General features: G+C 43.6%; 1 protein-coding gene across 1 annotated transcript in view; it reads right to left on the minus strand.

Moving 5' to 3' along the window:
• LOC126068238 (protein enabled homolog) overlaps positions 1-25,725 on the minus strand; it is a 684,181-nt gene extending 658,456 nt beyond the window's left edge. Inside the window, exons 1-2 of the mRNA XM_049870691.1 lie at positions 25,563-25,725; positions 24,464-24,696 (exon numbers count right to left, since the gene is read on the minus strand). Coding sequence (XP_049726648.1) covers positions 24,464-24,696; positions 25,563-25,725 — 396 coding nt within the window. The remainder of the gene's footprint in view (positions 1-24,463; positions 24,697-25,562) is intronic.
• Positions 25,726-26,096: the final 371 nt, after the last annotated feature.

The raw sequence follows: 26,096 nt of genomic DNA on the forward strand, positions 1-26,096 counted from the left end.
AAGATCATTGAAAAATGATTGCGAAGAGCTGCCAGGAATTCAAGTCGGATTCAGAAGAGGACACGGAATAAGGGACAGCACTGCTGATGTCAGATGGATTTTGGGAAAGCAGAGAATACCAGAAAGATGTTTACCTGTATTTTATTGACTACGCAAAGGCATTCGACTGTGTGGATCATAACAAATTATGGACAGCACTGCAAAGAATGGAAATTACAGAACACTTAATTGTGCTCATGTGGAACCTGTACCTAGACCAAGAGGCAATCGTTCAAACAGAAAAGGTGTGTGTCAGGGTTATATCCTCTCACGATACCTATTCAATCTGTATGCCGAGCAAATAATCTGAGAAGCTAGACTATATGAAGAAGAACGGGGCATCAGGATTGAAGGAAGACTCACCAACAACCTGCGATACACAGATGACACAACCTTGCTTGCTGAAAGTGAAGAGGTCTTGAAGCACTTACTGATGAAGATGAAAGATGAAAGCCTTCAGTATGAATTACACCTTAACATAAAGAAAACAAAAATCCTCACAACTGGACCAACAAGCAACATCATGATATACAGAGAAAATGTTGAACTTTTCAAGGATTTCATTTTACTTGGATTCACAATAAATCCCCATGGAAGCAGCAGCCAAGAAATCAAACGATGTATTGCATTGAATAAATCTACTCCAAAAGACCTCTTTCCAGTGTTAAAAAGCAAAAATGTCGCCTTGAGACTAAGGTGTGCCTGACCCAACCCATGGTATTTTCAGTAGCCTCACATGCATGAGAAAGCTGAACAGTGAACAAGGAAGACTGAAGAAGAATTGATATCTTTGTATTTGAACAAACAAACCTGTCTTGGAAAAAGTACAGCCAGAATGCTCCTTAGAAGCAAGAATAGCGAGACTTCCACTCAGATACTTTGAACATGTTATCTAGAGGGAGGGTCCCTGGAGAAGGACATCACGCGAGATAAAGTAGAGGGTCAATGAGAAAGAGAAAGACCCTCGATGAGATGAACTGACACACTGGCTGCAACCATGGGCTGAAACATAGCAACAACTGTGAAGATGGCACAGAACCAGCCAGTGTTTCATTCTGTTGTACGTAGGGTCACTATGAGTCAGAATCAACTTGACGGCACCTAACAACAAATTCTTCACTAAATCTGAAATCTAGGAAATATTAAAGCACGAAATATTTTTATAATAGCCTAATAGACCCTGATAGGCCATTCCCATGAATACACATCATTTTTAAACAAAATTAGTTCATGACTATGAGGTCTTCTTCCCTCCTGAGTCGCTGATGGTGTATAAACAAACTTAAATGCATCCTGCAATGATTACCAAGCTGGAGTCCTTGGAAACAACACTGAGGTTCCTTAAATAATACTCGTCAATGCAAAGAATGTCACAGGAATCACGCACTTGCCTATGATAAAACTACATAGGTTACATAAAGCAAGGGTCAGCAAACTACAACCTCAATGTCAAATCTGATCTAAGGCCTCCAAAATTTTATTGGAACACAGCCACATCCATTCAGTTATTTACAGTCTATGGCTGTTTGCAGGCTACAAAAGCAGGGTTGAGTAGTTAGAACAGAGGCCATATGGCCCACAAAGCCTAAAATAACTTCTATCTGGCCCTTTGTAAAAAAAAAAAAAAAAGTTTCCCAATTCCTGAAATAAAGTATCATACCTCTCACTTTGGGTTGTCAGTATATTAACTGATGCAGGACCTTACCCTGGCCATCTCATGCTGAATGGTAATTAATCTTTTTGTTCAATAAAATTAAAATAATACATTTGGTAGATGGAATCTTTTGAGATATAGAGTACAGTCACCAAAGTTCTACTTCCTGCAGTGTGGTGGATCACTTTTGTGTGGCCTTTCTAGCCATGGTCTTATTACCCACCACCCAATTGATTGGACGGGACTGTGGGATAGGGTAATTGTAACCCACCAAAGGGATTGGTAAATTCTGCCATCCCACTGCGCTTGAAATGAGCCACCTCAAAGATGGGAAAAAGAGGATCCCACCCCCACCAAGGAAGAACAGCCAGGAGCAGAGAACATGGCCCTTGAACCTGGGACTCCTGTGTTAAGCAGCTCCTGGAGCCTGAGAAAGAGAGCGAACTATAACCCTGAAGACAGAGAGAAGCAGTGGTAGAGAAGCAGTGGCAGGAGAGACCAAACAGTGGGCCTTCTTGGCCTACAGATCAAGAAAGTTGAGTGCCTTTGGACAGATGCATAGGGCCAGGGAGAAGCACGACTGCAAGCACTGCTGGGAAGAGTATTTCCTGATGGAAAAACTGTATATCTTGAGTGTTCCTGAGCCTGAACTGTAACTGCTGCTTCCCCAATAAATTCCATAATCCTAAGTATTGTCTGTGATTCCCGTGTGGTCACCGCAGTGAATTATGGAACCCAGCAGAGAGTGCCGTAGGAGGGACGGTTGGTGTCAGAGATGGTAAAGACGGCAGAGAGAGGAGGCATGTCTGACCTCAGTCTCATAGGAATAAGCTTTGGGCTGTTGATCTTGATTCTCTTTCCCCCTTGCGCAGTCAGAGGAGGTCAGATGCCTCCCCCACACCATTTGTATGCTTCTTAACCAAATAGTTCCTTCCTCATGCTTACCAAAGTTAAAACATGGAATCTAGACAGCTCATACACTTGTTTTAAAAGTTTAAAATCCTATTCAATAAGTTTAAATAGCCATCTTTTTTAGAATGACTTATTGGTCACCAATACTTTACAGGGCTAAAGGTTCTTAGTCTTACACTGTGTTTTTAAAAAGAAAACATGTAAACTCTTTGGTATACAATGTTTTCCCTGATTTGAAAAGTCATAAGCATGGATTAATCCAGAAAATGCTTGTAGCAGAATTTAATAAGAGTATAACAGCTACAAAATGTGAATTCACTGGTTTGGAAACACGAAGCATACACATTTTGGCACCAAGACAGAGAATCTTTGTTACAGTCTGAGAAAATTTTCAGAAAGGAGGATCCCCATCCGCTACCATGAGGACAACAGAAAGCGGTCCAGTGAGTCTCAGTTTTGTCAGAGCAAAGACAACACTTGGAATTCTTGGTAATCATTAGGAAGAGTCTCCTCGAACTAGTTTCCTAGAATTAGATCTAGTAAAAGGATGAATCCACAGACTCGGGAGTCGTGACTACCCCAGAACAACAAAAAGCCTTGGATTTTCTCTGCACAAACTTTTCCAACGAAATATATACAAAGGCAAGACCCCCAAAGACCTAGAACTTTCTCTAGGGTTTCTCAACCTGGCATTACTGTTATTTTGAGCAAGTAATTCTTTTTCTTCTTTTTTTTTTTTAATTTATTGTGCTTTAAGTGAACATTTACAAATCAAGTCAGTCTCTCGTACAAAAACTTATCAAAACCTTGCTATGTACTCCTGACTCTCTCTCCCTAATGAGAGAGCACATTCCTTCTCTCCACCCTGTATTCCCCGTGTCCCTTCACCGATCTCCTGTTCCCCTCTGCCTTCTTATCTTGCCTCCATACAGGAGCTGCTCACATAGTCTCATGTGTCTACTTGAGCCATTTTCTGTGTTATAGTCCAGTCAATCCCTGTCTGAAGAGTTGGCTTCAGGAATGGTTCCAGTCTTGGGCTTAACAGAGGGTACACGGACCATGACCTCCAGGGCCCCTCTAGTCTCAGTCAGGCCATAAGTCTGTTCTTTTTACGAGAATTTGAGATCTGCATCCCACTGTTCTCCTGCTCCATCAGGGATTCTCTGTTGTTTTCCCTGTCAGGGCAGTCATCAGTGGCAGCCGGGCACCATCTAGTTCTTCCAGTCTCAGGCTGATGGAGTCTCTGGTTTATGGGGCCCTTTCTGTCTCTTGGTGAGCAAGCTAACTCTTTGTTGTGGGGGCTACCTTGTGCACTGTAGGGCATGTAATAGCATCCCTGGTCTCCACCTCACAAGATGCCAGGAGCACTCCACCCTGTTATAACAGAATGTCTGCCAATACTACCGAATGCTCTTTGAGGGGCAAAATTGCCTTCAGTTGAGAACCTGTTCTCCTCTAGAGAAGAGTTAAGACTTTTAACTTGCCACAAGGTGGTTAGTTTGCTCAGCTTGTAGAAACCAATTGTCCAGAGAGTTGGAAGCAAGATCTATTCCCTTCCAAAACACAGCAATTACATGTCCTGTCACAGTCATCATCACTGCCACCCTTGAAAGAAGGAAGACCAGTACTTTCTTCAGAAAATTCCATGGTGCTCCTTTCTCAGAGGTATCATCATTCATGGAAGAACCCAGGTCTCTCTCAGCATCTGATCAACACAGATGGTGCCATAGGCATTCACAGAGACGAGCTTTTCAGCTCAGAGTTTCCAAATGCCACCCTGATCCAATAGCAGTGGTGGACAGCCTCCCGTAGCTGATCGGGGCCAAAAAAGAAGTGGTCTGCACTTGCTAAAGATTCCACTGTGACAGATTACTGCCTTACATATTGCACATTAACAGAATTTCTTATGACAGTGCCAGCACTCGGATGTGGCTGTTTTCCTTGTGATCCTTGTAAATCCCCAATTCAATTACCGTGCTCATTTTTCTGATGAATCATCAGCAGAAAGCCAGGCTGTTTTTCAGAGAGTGATATGACCCTCAGCTAGAACGTCGCTTCTGTACGTAGCACTCTGCTTTACTGACCTGGCACTGAACAGACTCTCAGTCTAGCCCTGAAGAAGACCTTAACGGCTCACCTAGCATGAAATTAACCCTTTGGATAGCTTTGAGTTTCTCTAACATGGCTGTTACACAGCTAACACCAAAAAATAATAATAATGGAGTGAAGCGTCTGGTGTTACTTTATTATTCTATCTCTATATTTGAGGAAATCCTGGTGGCGCAGTAGTTAAGAGCTATGGCTGCTAATCAAACGGTCAGCAGTTCGAACCCACCAAGTGCTCCCTGGAAACCCTCTGGGGCAGTTCCGCTTTGTCCTATGAGTCAGAATCAGCTCAACGGCAATCTCTACATTTGACAACCTCAGAGGTGCAAATCTCAGCTTTAGGTTGCAATTAAATTGATGCATCAAAATAAAGACTTCACATGTATTTTCAAACGTTATAGCAGCAGTGAAGTGTTAGGTCTTCAGGACTGCTTTTCCCTCAAGGATCTCCTTTTTTCTCTACCTTGTCTTCCTTCACTAAAAAAAAAGAGGGACATAAAACCAGCAAAGTAGCCTCTGACATGTTGACGCTGCCATAGATAGCGAATCTTGGTAGAATTCTGGGACTGTCCCATAGATGGGGAGGTTTCTTTGAGTTCCAAAACTGCCTAGAGGCTGAAAGCAGAAGGGACAACAGACAAGTGTCTGCCCACCATTTGGGCTGTGTCTCTGAGCATGTGTGTTTAAGTTACAATAACATACAGGAAACATATACATGTGGGAGTGGTGCACCTGGGAAAATACATGTTGAAGGCAAGGAGGCCCCGGAGATTAAAACCCATTAGTTATTCTAGCCTCCCTTACTCTCACTCCATTCACAGGTACTTTTTATGTTTCACATGTGCTTGAAGCAGTTGACATCACAGATGCCAGAATTCCACCTTTTCACCCACAAAATCCCAGTGGTGACAAATGAACCCTCCCTGGTATACAAGACTCTGGAAAGAACTCCAGCTGCATGTCTGTAGCTGAAACACAAAAAAAAAGAAAGTAATGAGTAATGGGCAATTATGGTTGCCTTGGCTACAACTCTAACGTTTGGCAAATATATTAATTCTTCTGTACCTCTGTTATTAATCCTTGTTTAAATAATACAGAAAATACCCCAAAAGTGCCATTATTATTGGCTTAGTCAGCTGCCTTTTTCTTTCTTGATTATTGTTCTATCTCCGCATTCTCGCTCCCCGACCCAGCTCATCTGCCACTGCTGGGAGAGCAGAGACAGGGCTCACGTCTCTCACTCTTGCTCTTTTCCATGCATTGCAACATTCTCAATGTGATGCCCAGGGGCCTCCCAGCTAACTGGATGTGTAAATAAAAGGGTCTTAGATCACTTCAAGATGTCATTCAAATCTTCATCCTCGATAACAGGAAGGAAATTCACCAAAGCCACCCTAGGGCCATTTTTCCATCCCTTTTCCCGCTGATACTCCTGTAACTTGCCCCATATTAGGACTATTTAGGACTAACTCCCTGATCCTGTCTTCACTCACGATGAAGAAAACAAATAAACAAAAAATAAAAGGACTGAAAAGGTAGTTTCTATTATCAGACTTTTTCCCATCCTCTCTCTCTCTCTTTTATTTATCTGTACCTGAAACCACTGGGAATCAGAATGTATCTGGAATTTTATTGAATGGGGATATAATTAGAGGAAGAATAGGACACCTTAAGGGTGTCACTTTGTAATGCAGCACTCTTTATCCATTATATAATTTGAAAATTATTCCCTACATTGTTGTTGCAAGCATCAGGGGCTCTATGATGATATTAGATTTGGGCTCTTGGCAAGATTCCTCTGCCTGTGTTATTCTGACAACAAGGACCATCAGAATAATCCCCACAGTGTGAGGACAATCATTAGAAAATGGCTAAGAGGAGGTGTCAATGGTGCTTCAGACAGTGGTTCAACCATCCACTAATAAAGGTTTTGAACTTGGATAATAGAAAGGCCATCGCTTAGAACCACTTTACCAGAGACCGTTTCCTATAATGGCCAAGGACAAACACCAAGATTCAGTGGAACACCTACGGAAAAATTGCAGCACTGCAGGCCAAAGTTTTGGAATGTGATCTTGCTTTAAGTAGTTTCTATACACAACAATAATGGTAGTTCAAAAACAATTTGGAAGTTATTCACCAAAAACCTAAAGCAAACCCAGGGAAGCTGTGAAATCCCCACCGTTGTCAAAGGATTGGTTTCACAGCAGCTCACAGGAATTTTAGTGAACAGTGACTGGGTCAGACCAGGGGAAGTCAAGTCAAAAAGAGTCTATAACACTGCTGTTCAGCAGAACTTTCTGTAATGATGAAAATGGTCTATATCTACACTGTCCAATATGGTAACCACTAGCCACCTGTGGCTTTTAAGCATTTGATGTATGTTACCAGTACAGCTGAGGAACTGAATTTTTTATTGTATTTAATTTTAATTCACTTAAATTTAAATAGTCACATGTGTCTCTTGGACATAGAGACTACCATTTTGGACCATGCTGGTCTGGAATTTGAGGGAGGTTGTGCTGAGTATTGAGTGTGGGGTCTAGGCAAGTGAGAAAGCATTGCCTGAGGAACTATAAATCTAGAGCGAAAATAGCACCGTGGTTTCATCTCACTTGCCATCTCTAACTGATTGTTAATGCCTACCTGCTTCCAAGGCTAAGATTGAGCTCATCGGAAAAGACTGGCAATCAGCTAGCAATGTCTGCCATAAACACAGGAAAGGGAGGTGTTGGCACGTGTGCTGCGTATTTGCCAATGCCAACATGGTGAGAACATAAACTCCATAAAAGAGGTAGAGAGAGGTAGAGGAAGGAGACCAGGATTTGAGACCACTGATAGGTGGCAACTCTAGAAAACACACTGGACTGTGGTTGTTTCTTTACTGCCTGGAATTCATGTGCATGTCTAAATATGGTTAGGCAGAGATTCTAGATCTATACCTGCAGTCAGCCAGCCAAGAAGCCACTGGTGTCAGATTATTTAATATCTGTCATATTTATTTATTTTTTTAATATCTATCTCTCCAAGTAGAATGTGACTTCCATAAGAACAAGGACCATCTGTGCCAGAAAGCAGATATTGGATAAAAGGTACCAAATTGGGCATTATTCATCAAAAATATATTTGAGGGTCTACTACATGAAATGCACTATATTAGGATTGGAGAAACGGCTGCGAAAAAGACAGCCCTGGTCTCTATCCTCATGTTTACATTAAACAGCTAGTTACCCAATTAAGACCATATGATACCATATCAGCAGGATCTGACTTGTAAGGGAATGATTTTAAATGAAGGAAAACTTCCTTGAGGAGTTGAACTCAAGGTTGAAGGCTGAGTATGAATTAACTGAGTGAAAGGAAAGTGAAGGGTAGGGGAAGAAGAGAACGCCAGGCAAAGGGGATGGCTTGGGCAAAGGGTCTGGGTGAGACGTGGGGAGCTCCAAATTCTAAAAAGTCAGTATTACTGTCATCAAAGAGCAAGCAAGGCAGAGGGGCCAAGAGCAAGCCATCACGGTCAGTTGGTTATGCCGCCAGAAGAATGCTGTAGCCCAGATCCAGCCCTTTGCACCTCCCAGACACTCTGAACCCACTCAAAGTCATCTGAGGGCATCAGTTATGGACCGAATTGTGCCCCCAAAAAATATGTTATAAATCCTAACCCCTATACTTGTGGAATGGACCCCTGGTGGTGCAGTGGTTAAGAGCTACGCCTTCTAACCGAAAGGTCAGCAGTTCGAATCTACCAGCTGCTCCTTGGAAACCCTATGGAGCAGTTCCACCCTGTCCTAGAGGGTTGCTATGAGTCAGAATCAACTCAACGGCCAGGGGTATACTTGTGGATGTAATCCCACTTCTTATATAAATGAGGGTGTATCAGTGTAGGCTGTGTCATAAACTGGTCGTTTTTGAGATATAAAAAGAGATTAGGCACAGACTCAAAGAAGCAGAGATGGGGAAAGTCAGATGCCACATCACACAAAGATTGCCAAGGAACAGAGAAACTGAAAAGAAACAAGGACCTTCCCCTAGAGCGGACAGAGAGAAAAAACCTTCCCCCACAGCCAGCACCTGAACTTGGACTTCTAGCTTCCTAAACTGTGAGAAAGTAAATTCCTGTTTGCTAAGGCCACCTACCTGTGGTACTTCTATTATAGCAGCACTAGTAAACTGATTCAGCATGAACACATGACCATAAGAATGACCACATGCTCCTACGCACCCCAACAGCCAGCCCCTTTAACTGGATGAGCTTAAATAAGAGTCACAGAAAGAAAAAAACATGGGGGGGCGGGGGGGCAGGCTCATTTATCCAACAATACCTGAGAGTCTTACACACATAAATACAGGCAGACACTCAGACTTATGTTTAAGTTTACAGAAGGCTTTGCTCAAGCACTGCTGAATTTGAGATTCTAGTCTTGACCGTTCCTAACCCATTGCCATCAAGTCAGTTCCAACTCAGAGCAACCCTCTAAGTAGAGAAGAACTGCCCCACAGAGTTTACCAGGGCTGTAATCTTTACAGAAGCAGACTGTCACATCTTTCTCCCTCGGAGTGGCTGGTGGGTTCAAACGCCAACCTCTCGGTTAACAGCTCAGTGCTTTAACCACTGCACCACCAGGTAAAAATATTATCCGCATTTTACAGTTAAGGACTCTGAGGCTCAAAGAAAATGTGACTTGTACAAGATTTCACAGCTGGACGCCAGGTTTCAAAGTCACCCCTTTGTAGCCCGAGGCTCTTGTCTACGTGAGCAGTTCCTTCCCACTTGAGGGCCCCAAGGGAAATACTGAGTCTTATGCTTAGTGATACAAACTCTACCAACCATGCAACTTTAAAAATTTATTTATTGAGGTGATTTTTGCCTTACCAGTGAAGACACTCCCCTATCAAGCCTTCCCCTCTCCAGCCAGAGAGACTTCCTCAGCTGGCTTTCTGAAACACACTTACTTCATGGTTGGGGATTTTATGGAGCTGCCTAGAAAGTTCTATGGCCACTTACTCAGAAAGGCAAGGCTGTTTCTTCAATTCCAATTCAGAGCCTTGCTTTGAACTACTTTTTAAGTGAATATGGAGAACCTGGAACCATTCATAGGGCCTCATTAGTTCTGAAATATGATGAGTCATTTTCAGACTCACGGACTAAAAGCTTCAAAGCACTTTTAACATAACCGGAGAGTCTATAACGCTCCAGGTGCTTTGCGTGTATGCTGTGATTAAGGTCAGCAACTTCACAATTTACCTGGGACCAAGGCTTTTCTGGGAGTCCTCAGAGCACACTGGTTAATTCTTGCTCAGCTGATAACCAAAAGGTTGGCGGTTCAAATCCACCAGCTGCTCCTTGAAAACCCTATGGGGCAGCTCTACTCTCTCCTATAGGGTTGCTATGAGTTGGAATCAACTCAATGGCATCTAAGAACAACAATAAGGCTTTCCTGGAACACAGTATTTTGAGTACTACACCAGGACAAGTTGGTCACTCTAAAATAATTCAACCCTTATTGTGGTAAGGAGGCCTTACCCATCCCTTTAACTGAGAAAGAATTCAGACTATAGGTGTCACATGGCTTGCCCAAGTTCTCACAGCCTGTAGGGACAGAAATGGGATTTGAACCGAGGTCTGATTAGGCTCCACCCTACTCTACTCCCCTAGATAACCACAGCATTGCAATTTAGCTGTGAGACATGGACATTCTTCAGGCACTGATACGTAAATAAACTCAACCCTTCACTTTTCTGGAGAATCCTTACTTTTCTCATTGCTGAAGTAGATAGGATTTATTCTGGGCTAAAATAAATCTTGGAGCACTCTCTTTTGCCTTAAGCTCAATGTCCTGATTTGCATGTCAAGGCCAGCAATGTTATTTTACCTGAGGGCAGTTTTTAAACATCCCAAGCATGCAAGAACTTTGGACTGAGAAACCAACCAGTAAGGTGTGGAGAACAGGCCTTCGAGTTGTACCTGATAAAGTGGAAAGAGTAAGAGTCTGGCAAACTGAAATTTAAATCCTTCCTCTACCAAATACTAGCTGTGTGACCTCAGGGTTAATAGTTATTTCTCAGGATTATCGAGGAGCATAAAATGAGATCATCCAATGTGAATCTACCTTGCTCCATGACTGGCACAAGATAAATGCCCAATAAGTATCAGCTCACCAACACTCACAAGAAAGGAAACCCAAAATGTTCCTCCCTTTGTAATCTCCTTAAACTTCCACCATGGTTTTCGAAACCTATCCCTATGTGAAAATAACAGATTGCATCGATAAGAATACAGGGAACCTAATTTTTAAAAATGGGCCAAATATACAATAGCATCTAAAAAAAATAAAATACTTAGGAATAAATTTAACCAGGGAGGTGAATAATTTGTACACTGGAAAAGTTTATAAAACATTGCTCAAAAAAATTAAATAAGAGCCATATAAAGAGAAAGATATCCTGTGTTCACGGACTGGAAGACCTAATATTGTTAAGATGTCAATACTACCCAAATTGATCTACAGATTTTACATAATTCCTATAGAAATTCCAATAGTCTTTTGTTTGTTTGTTTTTGCAGAAATTGAAAAGCCAATCCTCAGATTCTTATGGAATTGCAAGGCGTCCCAATAGGCAAAGCAATCTTGAATAATAATAATAAAGCAGGGCTCATAATTTCTGATTTAAAAACATAACATAAAACTACAGTAATCAAAACAGCCTGGAAGTAGTATAAGGATAGAGAAACGGGCCAATGAAATAGAATTGAGAATCCAGAAATAAACCCATGGTTCACTGATTTTCAACAAGTATGCCAAATCTGTTCAATGGTGAAAGAAAGTCTTTTCAAATGGTGCTGTGACAAATGGATCTCCACGTGCAAAAAAAAATGAAGTTGAATCCATACCTCACACCATATGCTAAAATTAACTATAGGAACCCTACAGAACAGAGTAGAACTGCCCCATAGGGTTTCCAAGGAGTACCTGGTGGATTCAAACTGCTGACCTTTTGGTTAGCAGATGTAGCTCTTAACCACTATACCACCAGGATTCCCAAAATTAACTAAAAATGGATCAGTGATCCAATATAAGAACTACTACATCCTAATTTTGTGAGTAGTGTCTGGGGTCTTAAAAGCTTGGGAATAGCCATCTAAGATACAACTATTGGCCTCTACTCATGTGGAGCAAAAGAGAAAGAAGGAAACTAAAGACTCAAAGAAGAAACCAGTCTACCAGACCAACTGCCTACGCGAATCATGGCCTCATCTATCCAGAGACCGGGAGAACTAGATGGTGCCCAGCTACCACTAGTGGCTGGAGCCACAATAGATGGTCCCAGACAGAATGGGAGAAAATCGTAGAACAAAACTCAAACTCTTTTTAAAAAAAAAAAAAAAAAAAAAAGCCAGACCTGCTAGACTAGCAGAGACCTGGGGAACCGCCAAGACTATCATCCTTGAGATACCCTTTAAATTTTGAACCAAAACTACTCTTGGAGGTCACCTTTCAACCAAATAACAGATTGGCTCATAAAATAAGCCGTATCACCTGTGAGTACTGTGCACCTTTTATAAGGAAAAAAAAAAATCATCTACTTGAGACCAAACAGCCAACATTTACCCTAAAGCAAAGATGAGAAGGTTGGAGGAAAGAAGGGAGGGAAGCAAGAATTATGGTAACAGAACAACCAGAAAGGAAATAATGAGACTGTTGATGCAATGTGGAAAATGTAATCAATGTCACTGAACAGTATCTGTAGAGATTGTTAAAGAGGAACCTAATTTGCTGTGTAAGCTTTCACCAAAAACACAGTAAAATGTTTAAAAAAAAAAAAACACTAAACTAAAACTATAAAACTCTTAAAAGAAAACATAGAGGTAAAGCTTTGGAAACTAGTTTTTGACAATGGATTCTTGGATATGACACCAAAAGTATGAGCAACAAAAAAGATAAATCGGACTTCATCAAAATTAGAATCTTTTGTGCATCAAAGAACTTTAGAAAGAATCTATGAATGAGAGAAAATATTTGGTAACCATATATCAGATAAGAGTTTAATATCAGATTATATTGAGAACTACAACTCAACAACAAAAACACAAACCGCCAAATTAAAAAATCAGCAAAGGACTTGAAAACACTTTTCTCCAAAGAAGATACACAAATTGGCAACATCACATGAAAAGATGTTCGACAACATTGATAATTAGGGAAATGTAAATAACGATGAGATACCACTTCACGCCCATCACTGGGACGGCTATCATCAGAAAGATGGAAAGTAGTAAGTGTTGGTGAGGATGTAGAGAAACTGGAATACTCACATACAACGGGTGGGGATATAAATACAGTGCGGTCACTTGGGGAAAGTTTGGCAGTTCCTCAAAAAGTTAAACATGGAATTACCTCATGACCCAGCAATTTCACTCCAACGTGTATACCCCAAGAGACTTGAAAGCGGGGACTCAAACAGATAGTTATACACCAATGGTCACTGCAGCACTAACCGGAATAATTCAAGACGGAAACTACCCAAGTACCCACTAACGGGTGAACGGATAACAAAACGGGGTAGTGGAGTATTATTCAGATAAAAAGAGGCATGTGGTGCTGATATACGCTACAACGTGGATGACTCTTGGAAAGATTACACGGGGTGAAACAAGTCAGTCACAGAAGGACAAATAATGTACGATCCCACTGACACAAAATATCGAGAATATGCAAAAGCCTAGAGAAAAATTTTATTAGTAGCTACCAGGGCCTGGGGGGAGGTGGGAATGGGGAGTTATTGATTAAGGGGTTGTGAGTTCCTATTCAGGATGACAAAAAACCTTTGAAAATGGATAATGGTAACAGTGGTGCAACATGGTGAGTGTAATTAATATCCATCAATCCTGAACTTAAGAAATGATTAAAATGGCAAACATTTTGTTATACAGTAAAACCTTCAAAAGCCAGAACCTGTCTAAGGCAGAAACCAGTCAGAGAAGGAAAACTCAAACATTTTCCACTAAAAAGAACGATAGAAAAGTGGTAAGACTGCATCCCGTCAAAGGCAGAGAATTTGCTGCCAGACCTGGAAAAACAAGGCAGTCTCGTCTGGTTCTAGCTCTCCCAGGTTTCACTGTGTATATTTTGCCACAATTTAAATTTAAAAAAAAAAAAAAAGGCCAAATATTTGAACAGATATTTCCCCAAAGAAAACATATGGATGGCAAAGAGGCACGTGAAATGATGTTCAACATCATTAGTCATTAGGGGAGTGGAAATTAAAACCACAATGAGACACCACTACACACCTACTGTTGTTGTTGTTAGCTGCCTTGAGTCAACTCCTACTCATGGTGACCCCACTTGTTGCTCAGTAGAATTGCTCCAGTGTTTTCTTGGCTGCAATCTTAACCGAAGCAGAGAGCCAGGACTTTTCTTCTGTGGTATCTGTGGATAGGTTTGAACTGCGAACCTTCCAGTTAGCAGTCGAGCACAAATGACTTGCGCCACCTAGGGACCTACTGGAGCCCTGGTGGCACAGTGATTAAGAGCTATGGCTGCTAACCAGAAGTTTGGCAGTTCAAATCCACCAGCTGCTCCTTGGAAACCCTCTGGAGCAGTTCCTACTCTGCCCTGTAGGATCACTATGAGTCAGAATTGACTTGACAGCAACTGGTTTGGTTTCTTGCTTTTGGGGGGTGGTGGGGGCGGTTAGGGAATTAGTAGACTACTGACTAAAATTAAGAATACCAAGTATCGGTAACAACGTAGAGCAACTGGAAATCTGATGCATTGATAGTGAGAATGTGAAATGTTACAGCCACTCTCGAAAACAGACCGGCAGCTTCTTGTAAAGGTAAACATATATCATATGTGTATGTCAACTTGGGCAGTTATTTAGTCAAAAGCTAACGCAGGTATTGCTTGGAGGTATTTGGTAGATGTAGTTAACATCTACCATCAGTGGCCTTTAAGAGCAGATTACCTTCATGGATGCGGGTCGGCCTCACGCAATCAGATGGGAAGACTTAGCAAAAATGAGGTTTCTCAGAGAAGAAAAAATTCTGCCTCAATACTGCATCAACACCTGCCAAGTTTCCAGTCTGCCAGCCTGCCCCGTGGATTTTCAACTTGCCAGCCCCCATGATCCCTTGAGTCAGTTCCTTAAAACAAATAAATCATATACACATATACACGCATACATAAAAAAATATAATATGCATACATACATATATAAAAATATACAGACATATATAAAAAAGCACGTGTGTTATATGTGTGTATATATAAAAACGGAGTATATACAAGTAGTGTATATATATAGTATTTTTTTTTTTAAATAGATATAGATATATCTCCTATTGGTTCTGTTTTCTGGAGGGCCCTGACTGATACGCTCATACAACCCAAACCCATCGTTACTGAATCAATTCCAACTCATAGTGACCCTCCAGGACAGAGGAGAACTGCTCCACAGGGTTCCAAGGCTGTCATCTTTACAGAAGGAGACTACCACATCTTTCTCCCGTGGAACAGCTTGTGGGTTCAAACCACTGACCTTTTGGTTTGTAGCCGAACAATGAACCACTCTGCACCACCAGGGCTCCTCCGCTAAGTCTGCGAGCAGTCACATTTCTAGAAATTTAGTCAAGAAGAATGAAAATGTATGTCCATCCAAATGCCTGTATGCAAATATTTTGGCTTTATTCATGAAAGCCAAAAATCCGTAAATACCCCCAAGGCCCATTAACAGGTAAATGGAGAAACAACACATAGTGTATCATACAATGAAATACTACTCAGTAAGAAAAGGTAACTATTGATACACACATCAAAATGGGTGAATATCAAATGCATCTTGCTACGTGAAAGAAATCAGACACAAAAGCCTACGTGCTGTTTGACTCCATTTTTACGAAATTCAGAAAAGGCTGCGGTAGGGTGAGGCAACTGTCTGCAGAGAACGCAAAGGAACTCCTTGGGGGTGATGGAAACATCCTAGGTCCTGTTTGTGGTGGTGGTTACACAGCTGTACACATGTGTTAAAACTCACAAAACTGTACACTTAAAAAGAGTGAATTTTGCTATATGTAAATTATATGCCACTAATCTGACTTCAAAAAATAAAATCAGTTTTATAAAGTACGGGGAATGCAACCTGACGAGGGAGGAATGCAAGCTTGAAAAAGGTGTGGAGCTGGAGGCACAAGAAGGCCGGACAGGACAAAACCAACCAGTAATTTGCGAACGGGCTTGACTTTGCCTTTGGTTACTCGTGGGGCAAACCAAGAAAACAGAGTATTCATTGACCACGGTCTCAACGTATCCCACACTCTCATTTTCCCTTGGCTACAGCTAATGCCTTTTACACAAGTCAACACATTACATTTAACAATGTGTGAAATGGCCACATTTTCAAAACTGTGCTTGAGAAGCTACTTCTCCCCTCCACTCCCCCCCCATTGTGGCCGCAACAACAGGCTCAAGCGTAACAACTGTGGGGATGGCACGGGGCCAGGCAGGGTTGCGTTCCGTGATACAGGGGGTCACTGTGAGTCGGAACCAACGTGACGGCACCTAAGAACAACAAGACCTCAAGAATGGATTCTTTTTTTAAGTAACTTTTCACATGTGAACACAACAGCCCTGGCTAAGAACATGGATCCCTCTTACCACTGATTCTCCTCTGCCGAGGCTCGGCCCATGGGAACAGAAAACTCATCTCAGTAAAATTGTTTCATGCTTCCCAAGCTTGATACCGGGGTGACCACAGCAGTTCCCAAACCCCAGTCCATGAAGAAATACTTACAGGTCCACAGAGAAATGAGGACAGTGAAGCCAACATAATGGGATGGGATGAGACGAGACGTACATGACAGAGCGGCGTGAGTATGCCTGCACGTGTGTGTGTGTGTGTGTGTGTGGGTTGAAGGCTGCTATCTATTCTTTCTCAGGAAAGGCTACTCTTTTTTAAGATAAATTCCATTTATTTACCCTTTTTGATGTCTAAAACCCTTCTATTTATGAAATGACAGAATGCCCTCTCTTGTCATATAGGAGTTAATTCTCTTCTGTCCCCCCCCATTTTAAGCTTACTTATCCAAGAAATTCCAAAAAGTGGGAACCCCGGCTGGAGAGGGTAAGACTGTTATAACAGGACAGAACCTTCCCTTTCCACAAACCATTTGTTAGATAAAGTCCAAACTCCTTCTCGTGCCTTCACAAGGCCTTTGCGATAAACACACCTCCAGCTGGTACCCTCCAATGGATCCTACGACGAGCTTACGAAACTTTCTCATCCATTCTAAACTCTGACACATTCCTTACCTCTGGAAAGTCCTTTCTCTCCATTTCCCACTCCTCTGAGGCCCTGGTGGAATGACTGCTCCTCCATGCAGCCTCCCAGGGCATCCCAGTAGAACAGTCCACCCTTCTCTGCAGTACCTCATATTCTCATCTCTCTTACACCCCAAACCTTTAAAACATCAGGATCTAAGTACAAGTCTGTCTCCCCATATTAAGCTATGGGTTTCTCAAGAGATGGGCTGTCTTTTTCAACTCTGTAATCCCAGAGTCAAGACAACGCTGAACACGTGTTGATTGAACACATCAACACAGAATTCAACGTAGCTGCACTTCCTTGCTCTTTACCAGGTACCCAAGCACTGTGCTAGAACAGTGTGTATACTGGGATGAACAGCTTACCCCTCTCCCCATTTGAGAAACTGACACCATCCATGACTCTTTCTACAGGACTCCCTTGCCTTCAATAGGGTACAAGGTCAAAATGGGAGGACAGAAACATCTTGGCATACAGACCGAAAAGTCAAAGAAAAATTTTAGGAGTGTGAGCAGAAAATCAATTTGCTTTAATCTAGAAAAGACCAAAAAACATATATTAATATATTTTATTCTAAGGGAATTTTATTCCATATAAGGTCTGTACTTTAAAACTTGAGGATCCAATCTCATTCATCCTCAGATTATTTGCTTCCACTAACCCACTGCCACTGAGTCGATTCCAACTCATAGCAACCCCATAGGGTTTCCAAGGCTGTAAATCTCTATGCAAGCAGACTGTCACATCTATCTCCTGTGGAGCCACTGGTTTCAAATTGCCTACCTTTCAATTAGCAGTCAATTGCTATAACCACTGGTCCACCAGGGCGCCTTGATTATTTGCTCAGCAGGTGTAAAATATATTACTAATCTCTTATAATTTTTTTTTGGGGGGGGAACTAAGAATTCTGAATTTCTGAATAAGACTCCAAATGGTTCACTTAACCACGTTAAAACTCTGAGTTAAGACTCCCAAGGAGAAGGCATTCTGAGATGGTTCATGCCATCTGGATGCATGTCCTGGGCCACACAGCCTGAAGAAGGATTCAACAGGCCTTCATTTAAGAGCAGCTCTGCGTTTGGGCAAATCAATTACAATGGAGCCTCAATTCTCTTACCTGTAAAAATAGGGGGGAGGAGAAACCAGACTCACTGAGTCATGTGTTCCAATCCAGTTCCTAATTCCAGGAGTCTCTTCTGGCAAATAGGAATAAATATCAAGTCCTCTGTTCCCTTCTTTCCATACATAACTAAGCAATAACCAACCAGTTGGCCAGTTGTTGTGGAGTTGATTCTGACTCATGGCGACCCCATGCGTCTCAGAGTAGAACTGTACTCCATAGGGTTTTCAATGGCTGGTGTTTCAGAAATAGATCACCAGGCCTTTCTAGTAAAGTGCCTATGGGTAGATATGAACCTCCAACCTTTCAGTTAGCAGCTGAGCACATTAACCATTCGCACTACCTAGGAACTCCTAAGCAATAAAAAAAAAAAAAAAAAAAAGCAATAGGTTATATAATTTCCTCCATATTTTCTTTTTAAATGTAAGGAAATGTAATGTTTTTAAATGTTCCAGAGTTTTTTGCTAAGTCGTTTTTTTCTCTCGCTCTTCTCATAGGTGAGGAGCCATGCTGGGTATTTTGCCGTCCAATATCCATTCTCCTTGCTCTGGTAACGGCACTCTGAGTTTTCCTAGGAACTACGCCCTCTCCAAAGGATATAACTTGTTGGAACTTTCCACAACGATGTTAACACTCCCCTAGCCAAGCAGCAGACGTCTGATCCAAATGAGAACAATTAGATAATCTTCCCATGAGATCTGGGTCTTACGCAGCGCCATAAGGCAGAAAATGGCCGGAATTGATGCTTCTTATGGTCAGTGTCCTCAGGAGACCTTTGATCACCTTCTACTACTCAGATCTTCTGAGTCTCACTGGTTTCTGTATTTCCCCAAAACCAGTTTTATCATTTTTTCTTTGGTTCTGTGATTATCTTACAACCTTACAATAAAAGGATTTTTTTGTTCTCAATAGTTGTTTCTGTTGCTTGCAGCCAGAGTCCTGAAGGATACAACTTTTTAGCCCAACCATTTTTTAATTCTTAAAATTTGCCACCTACACCTTCCTAAAAACCAAAATCCATTGCCATCGAGTCAACGCCAACTCACAGCCGCCCTATAGGATAGAGTAGAACTGCCATAGGGTTTCCAAGAAGCAGTTGGTGGATTCGAACTGCTGACTTTTTAGTTAGAAGCTGAGCTCTTAATCACTGCGCCACCAGGGCTCCTATGTCTCTCTAAAAGCCATAAATGTAACGCGGGAAAGCAGAGCAATCCATTTGCTTTATTAGAATCTCAGGGGTGGGACGTAGGGACTTTGCCGATAAGAAACTGACAAATCAGAATAACTCTTCTCTAAACTCCTACCCACCAGGAAAAGGCCCGCAAGGCAAACACGCACACAGGGCAAAAGCTGGTTGATGGCAGCAACTTAGTGTGACTGTAGAATGATACGTATGTGGCATTTCCAGCCCCACAGCCTTCTGGCAAACTGAAAATTAAAGGGAAACTTGGAGCTCCACCCAACTCATTCCCCTTCTCAGAATTTTGGACTCTGACAGTAACCACAGTTAACATTGTGCACAATTACTAAGTAGTTATTACCTATGAAGCATTGAATCAAAAATTTTTTGTCTTATCTCATTTGAGCCATACAACAACCATAGTTGGTAAACACTGACATTATTCCTATTTTACTGATAAAAAGACTGAGGATGGGTTAAGAACTTATCTGAAGTCAATAACTAGTAAAAGCCAGAACCAAGATGAAATGGTGGTCTTCCTCATTTCCCAGGCAATAGTCTTCACCACAGTGGCACCTTCCTGCCTAATGTGTGTAAGAAATCAGAGTTCCCTGGTGAACACAATGCAAAAACCTAAGGGCTTCATTATTTTTCTGGTCAGGAACAAACGCCCAAGGGGATGGGTATCAAAGTGGGCTCTTCTACCTACCACTTGAGACTTTGCCATCCTCCAGGTAAAGGCAAACCAGCTCTGCGTACAGACAAACACTATCTTACCTGGAGCAGGAATGTTTTCCAGGATACAATGAAAAAGAAGACTCATAGCACGCAAGTTAACAGCTCTCAAGAGCTCTGTTAAAGCGGTCACTCCCACAGGCTTACTGAGGCCTGGGAGAGCTTCAGGGAACTCACACTTTGCACTCTGTAAGCTGCTCCTCTGCTCCTGAAAAAGGGAAGCAGTCACCCCAAAGTTAAGTTTGGCACTTAAATACCCTCTCAGAGAGACTTTCAGGTGTAAAGAAGATATTAAATTCTAGGAGGACAGATTAGAAAATGTCAATATGTTACACATTCATTCAAGAAAAATTTACTGGACAAGTCTAGCTAATAGGATTGTACCAGTGTTATTCCTTCATTTTGATACACATACCATGATTATGTAGCATGTTAACATTCAGGGAAGCTGGGTAAAGGGCACACAGAAATTCCATCTTAACTTTGTAATTCTTTTACAAATCTAAAATTATTTCAAAATAAAGGCTTTAAAAAATGTGCTGGACAGGCTGGGAAGTTCATCAATGAAGTACCACTTGGCGTAACTGTAAAGAGTCCCTCTAACCCCAAACCACCAAGATTTGCAAACTAAGGCTGTAATGAGTTGAACAGACAAAAAAGTTTGGTCACGATACCTCAAATCTAGGCCATACAAAACACTGGAAACCCTGGAGGGGAGGTGCAGTGGTTAAAAGCTACAGCTGCTAACCAAAAGGTAAGCAGTTTAAATCCACCAGGTGCTCCTTGGAAGCTCTATGGAGCAGTTCTACTCTGTCATATAGAGTCGCCATGAGTTGGAATCAGCTCGGTGGTACGGGGTTTTATTTTGTTTTGTTTTATACAAAACATTAAAGAGTAAAATATGGGGAAGGGAGAGCAAGAAAACACGAACGAGATGAAGCTGAAGGAGACAAGAATCATTTATATGGCTGCTCTGGGGTCAAAGGAGGAATTCACATATCTGCATCATTAACTTGATAACCCAGAGTAAGATACTGGAGCACTGGTCCTCATTATAATAAAATTTTTTTTAACTTTCCCAAAGGAAGCGTCATACCTAGCCAAGAGTTACTTGGCATAACCAAAGCATTTCAGAAGAGTTTTAAAAGGCACTAAAAAGACGGAATATTCAGGTCCAGTGGAAAACTTTGTAAGAAAATTCTGCAAATGATCCACTCCAGAATCATGAACACCTCCAAAGATTTCAACGTCATTTAATCAAGGGCCAAAAAAAAAAAAACCCAAACCCACCACCATTGAGTAGATTCCAACTCATAGCAACCTTATAGGACAGGGTAGAACTGCCTCATAGGGCTTCTTCCACGGCTGTAATCTTTATGGAAACAGACTGCCATATCCTTCTCCTGAGGCGGCACTGGTGGGTTCAAACCAGTGACATTTTGATTAGCAGCCGAGTGCTTAACCACTGCACTACCACAGCTCGTTTTCTCAAGGACAATGACCATTTACTCTTCATCTCTAAGACCAGAAGAAAAAAGATTTGTCCAGCTTAGAGGATCTTCTCTTCAGGTATGGGGAAGAAGGTCTTGAAATAATGGGTACAGAAATACCTCACTCAGTCCCAAAGAGAGTTACACCACATTGTCTTCGGATGTTATTACAGGAAACCACTTTTTCTAAGGGTCTAATACCTCCTCTTGGTACAAAAGAGGAATAGATAACCTATTTAGGGTCTTCTGCAATTCTCGGACTACAATGTGGCTGCTTCAGTATTTCCTTCAACAGTAGTTGCTCGAGAGGAATCAGGCATCATTGTTCTAGGAAAAGAAAGTGCCAGTTGCGTCATGAACCTCTGGCGCAAAAAATCCCTTGACTGGCCCAGTTTTCTAACCTCCCCTGTTTGGAGACTTTCTGAGGACGTATGACCATGAACCTACAACTTAGGAGACAAGCTGGCCTGGCGCTAAGCTCCAATTTCTTTTTCAGTGAGACGCCTGGGGTAAATTTATGAGAGAATAAATCATGGCCCAAATCATAATCTGAAAAAATGCCATTTAGGGGGCATCTCCTGATTTCAGATAAATGATTCGGAATTCACAGTTTATATGCTTATTCGTCTTGGGTGAGAAGAAAACAATAATCCAATAAATCCCACGTATACGATACTGCTTTTAAACCCTGTTATGATTCTCTTAAAACAGCTTGGTAACACCACATTCATTTTTAACCCAGTTCATCTTCCATTTATTTATTCTTTTGGGTAGAATACTTCATGAAAGGGCCTTTCATTAGAAGATTTGCTAAGAAAAATCAATTTATAACTTTGCCTTAGGATCCATCAAAGCTAAAAGCAGCTATTAAAGTCTGAAACACAGCAAACATCCTCAAAACTCTTTAAGAGAACCAGCAGGAAGAGTACCAGAGGCACGCAGAGGGTTAACACAGCTGCTTTCTGGGTCACAGGAAGGATGAAAGATGATTTTTTAAGGCAAACACCTGGAGGGAAGAAAGTAGTGTTTTGTTTCCACCTCAAGAAATTGCAGACAAACATAAAGCAAATCACATCAGTGGAATTCTCAATTATCTGCACATGCTAATTTACTAAATGTAATCAACCTGCTTTCAGGCCTCTCTTCCCCTCCTGTCATATTTCCAGCGCCCCCAAGTCCCCATGCCTCACAGCCCGTAGAACATTAGACAGCCTGCCTGGTGCATCAAAGGGAAACAAATAAGCCCAGAGTTTTGCTGATGGCAGGAATTTCTTCTGCTCAGGGCGTGTGAACCCACCATATGGAAACAGCACTGGCTGTATATTTTAATTATTCCCCACATCTATTTTTGCAAAAGAGACTTAAAGTTCAATTAGGTAATATGACGCTCCGTTAGGGCTACTTCATAAAACAGAGACGCAGGCCGTCACTTAAAGTAGTAAATATGCAGTCACAACAGAATTAAATATTCATGAAATCAAGAGCAACTGAAAAAGCTGCGGATATTAGGATATTAAAATTCATCATAGTTTACAGAACGTAAATCTTCTATGCATTTGTAAGACACCCTGATCCGGTCTAGAGTGTGTGCAAATTCCAGTTCCTTGGGAGATTGCCATTTAAATTACAACATTGATCTGGGTAGACAAACAACAACCTCAATTCTTAGCTCAGTTTCAAAATCCAAAACAATTTCGAGTATTTGCAAATCTCAACTTGTAAAGTGATCCTGTCTTGAAATACAAAACAGCAACACTCAATGTGATCCCACTGGGCTCCGGGTATTTGTTTAATCCACTAGTGCTTTAGGAAAACTCCAGCAGACACCAAAGCCATCTCCAAGAGGGAGTACTTCATGAAATGCAATTCTTCCCTAACCAGCAGACGTGCTCATTTTCCCGTCCACTTCTTTAAGTAAGCAAAAGTGAAAAAGTATACCGACTGACCCTTCTTTTGTTCCATTATTCTGATTTGTTGAACCAACCTTCCCCCAATATTAGCAGCCAGGTTCAAAATGTATTAACAAATACACATGTGCACGTTATACAGCCACAACTAAACAACACTAGCTTCCACGAAAACAAACTCCAAGTGTGTACGGAAAAGAAGACTATAGCCAGAGAAACAGCCGTAATAAGTGCGCTCTACTATTACCAAGGCACTCTTTTCTATTCCATTTCCTCTTATTTTATGATTTTCTCAGCAGAAGAAACATCAACCCCACAATGGTATCTGAGCCATTTCTTACTGGAATCCAATTACCTGAAGAACTCTCCACAGTAAGGAACAGCTATCCCCTGGTCTACAGTGACACAGCAGGGCTGCCAAAGACTTGCAAGGCTCCTCTGCTGCCAGGCGCTTGGCCCCTGCCCTCCCAGGTAGGCGGCTGGCAGTCAAGCAGGAGGATCCTGAGCTGGGTCAAGCAGCACTCTCAATTTTGCAAAGGACCCAAACTTTGCGCCCATTGTTGTCATCTCAGGTTGATGTCGCCTCCCTCCAAGGAGTCTCAGAAGACACTTGGCAAGTCCTGAACACATATGTTTCCTTTAGACCATGCAAATAAGCTTCCGTTAGACAGCAAGGGCGAGCAAAAGTCTCTCAACGCTGCTCCCCTGAGGTCCTGTGCTCTGCTCTGGGCATCGCACCGCATGACCAAGACTTTTCTCTGCACACACCGCTAAACACGGAAACCAGGACAGACTTCTGCACACGCCTTCCAGTTCGGAAAGTCACTATCGCCCACGGATTCTCTCAGATCTCAAGCCTTTCCCACATCTCCCCCCTCCCCCAGCATAAGCGAGGGAAGGGGGCTGGGGGAGCGGAGGGGTTCAAGTGACAGCCACTAGTATAGAGCTCCTCGGTTTGGTTCAAAAGGTGTCACAGCGGCAACACTGTGGACCTACCTTGCTGTCTCCTTTCTCGCCGTTGGGTCTCTTCTCGGGGTCGTCGCTGTCCTCAGCGCCTGCACTCTCGCCGGGCAGTTCATCGCGAGCCAGCTGCTGCGGCGGCGGCGGCGGGGGCTGGGGCTGGGGCGGCGGTGGCGGCGCCTGGCAGGCTCCGCCGGCCCCCTGGGAGCGGGGGATGGGCTCCGGGCGCGGAGAAACTCCGTCAACATCCATCTCCATCTTCCCATTCACTGGAGGGCAAGACAAAAGCGGAGCGGAGACTTGGCAGCGGCGCCCGGCGGCTCCTCAGCCGCCCGTGGCACGCATGGCTCGCCGACGAGGGGCCGCCTCCCGCGCGCCCGCGCTCCCCGCAGCTCCGCTCCCGCTCGGCTCCGGCACGGGCGGCGTCTGGGCCGGGAGCGCCCCGAGCGGCTGGCCGCGCGTCCTTGGAGCGGTGGCCTTCAGGCGCCCCCGGCAGTCCCGCTAAGCAGAGAGCATCCCGGCGGCGGCGGCGGCGCCTCCCAGCCGCGCGCCCAGCCCCGGGGCCGCCCGGGGACCTGCTCTGCAGCCAGGCCTCCCGATGCTCGCCGCGTTCCAGACTCTCCTGGGGCCTCTCAGCGTTTCCCCTCCCCTCCAACCTTCGGAACAAAGTTACTGGAAGAACCAACCCGATCGCCGGGATTCGCCAGGGGAGACTGGCAGGAAGAGGGGACGTCAGGTGTAAGTGAAACCTACCATCCCCGCCCCCTGACCACGCGCCGACCCTCACCCTAGCCCCCTCCCCAACGCCGAGGACCCGCGGAAAAGGAGGATTTTCCGACCTGTGCAAGGCGGTGGCGGCGAGGACGGGAGGCAGAGGAGCCTGCGGAGGGCTGGTGGCTGATGCGCCCACCCCCAGCCCCAGGCGACCCCCAGCTGCACGCTGGCCCCAGTCCCCTTCCCTCCCTTCCTCCCTCCCGCGGCCAAGCGTGTCTCCGAGGACAGCCTCCCTGGTGCACCCGCGGGGGACTCCCAGGGCGCCCACTCCTCCGCCTGCTCCGCGCCACACAGCCTGCACTGGGGAGCTGGAGTCCAAAGGAGAAGCCAGCCGCAAATTCTGGGCAGAGAATCCACCTACCCTTGCCCCCCGCCGGATCGCCGGTTGCAATCGGGAGGGCGTGGGGCCCCGCGTGGCTGGCAGGGACCTGAGGCTCGCTGCGCGCCCGAGTTGGGCTTAAAGGTCGGCAGCCGAGGGTCGATGGGGGAGGAGGAGGGAGAAGCGAGAAGTTGCTGCCAGGCATCTACTGCAATGGGCCCCGGGGTGGGCGCCAGCTGGGCGCCGCCTCTCCCGTGCCGAGAGCTCTCCGGTGCTGGAAGGGCGTCCTCAGCAGGAGCTCCGGGGGCGGCCCGGGGGGCAGGCGGCCAGCTGTGCCTAGGTGTAGATGTATAGTTATAGAGCTATAGATGGCCAGGGTAGACTTGGAAATTCTTAAGTCGGGGCTCACCGTCAGTCAGGTGATCTGCATGACTTCTAAATTTAACACCACTTGGTCCTGGGGAGCAGCTTACAACTTCATGGGGACTGTTAGTGCAACTCTGCACGTCCGGAAAGGACCTTCCAGCAGCCATGGAGAGAAATAGCGAGCTATTAAGAACCTGTTTAATATTAAAT

Source organism: Elephas maximus, chromosome 27, assembly GCF_024166365.1.
Source record: "Elephas maximus indicus isolate mEleMax1 chromosome 27, mEleMax1 primary haplotype, whole genome shotgun sequence".
Taxonomy (NCBI): domain Eukaryota; kingdom Metazoa; phylum Chordata; class Mammalia; order Proboscidea; family Elephantidae; genus Elephas; species Elephas maximus.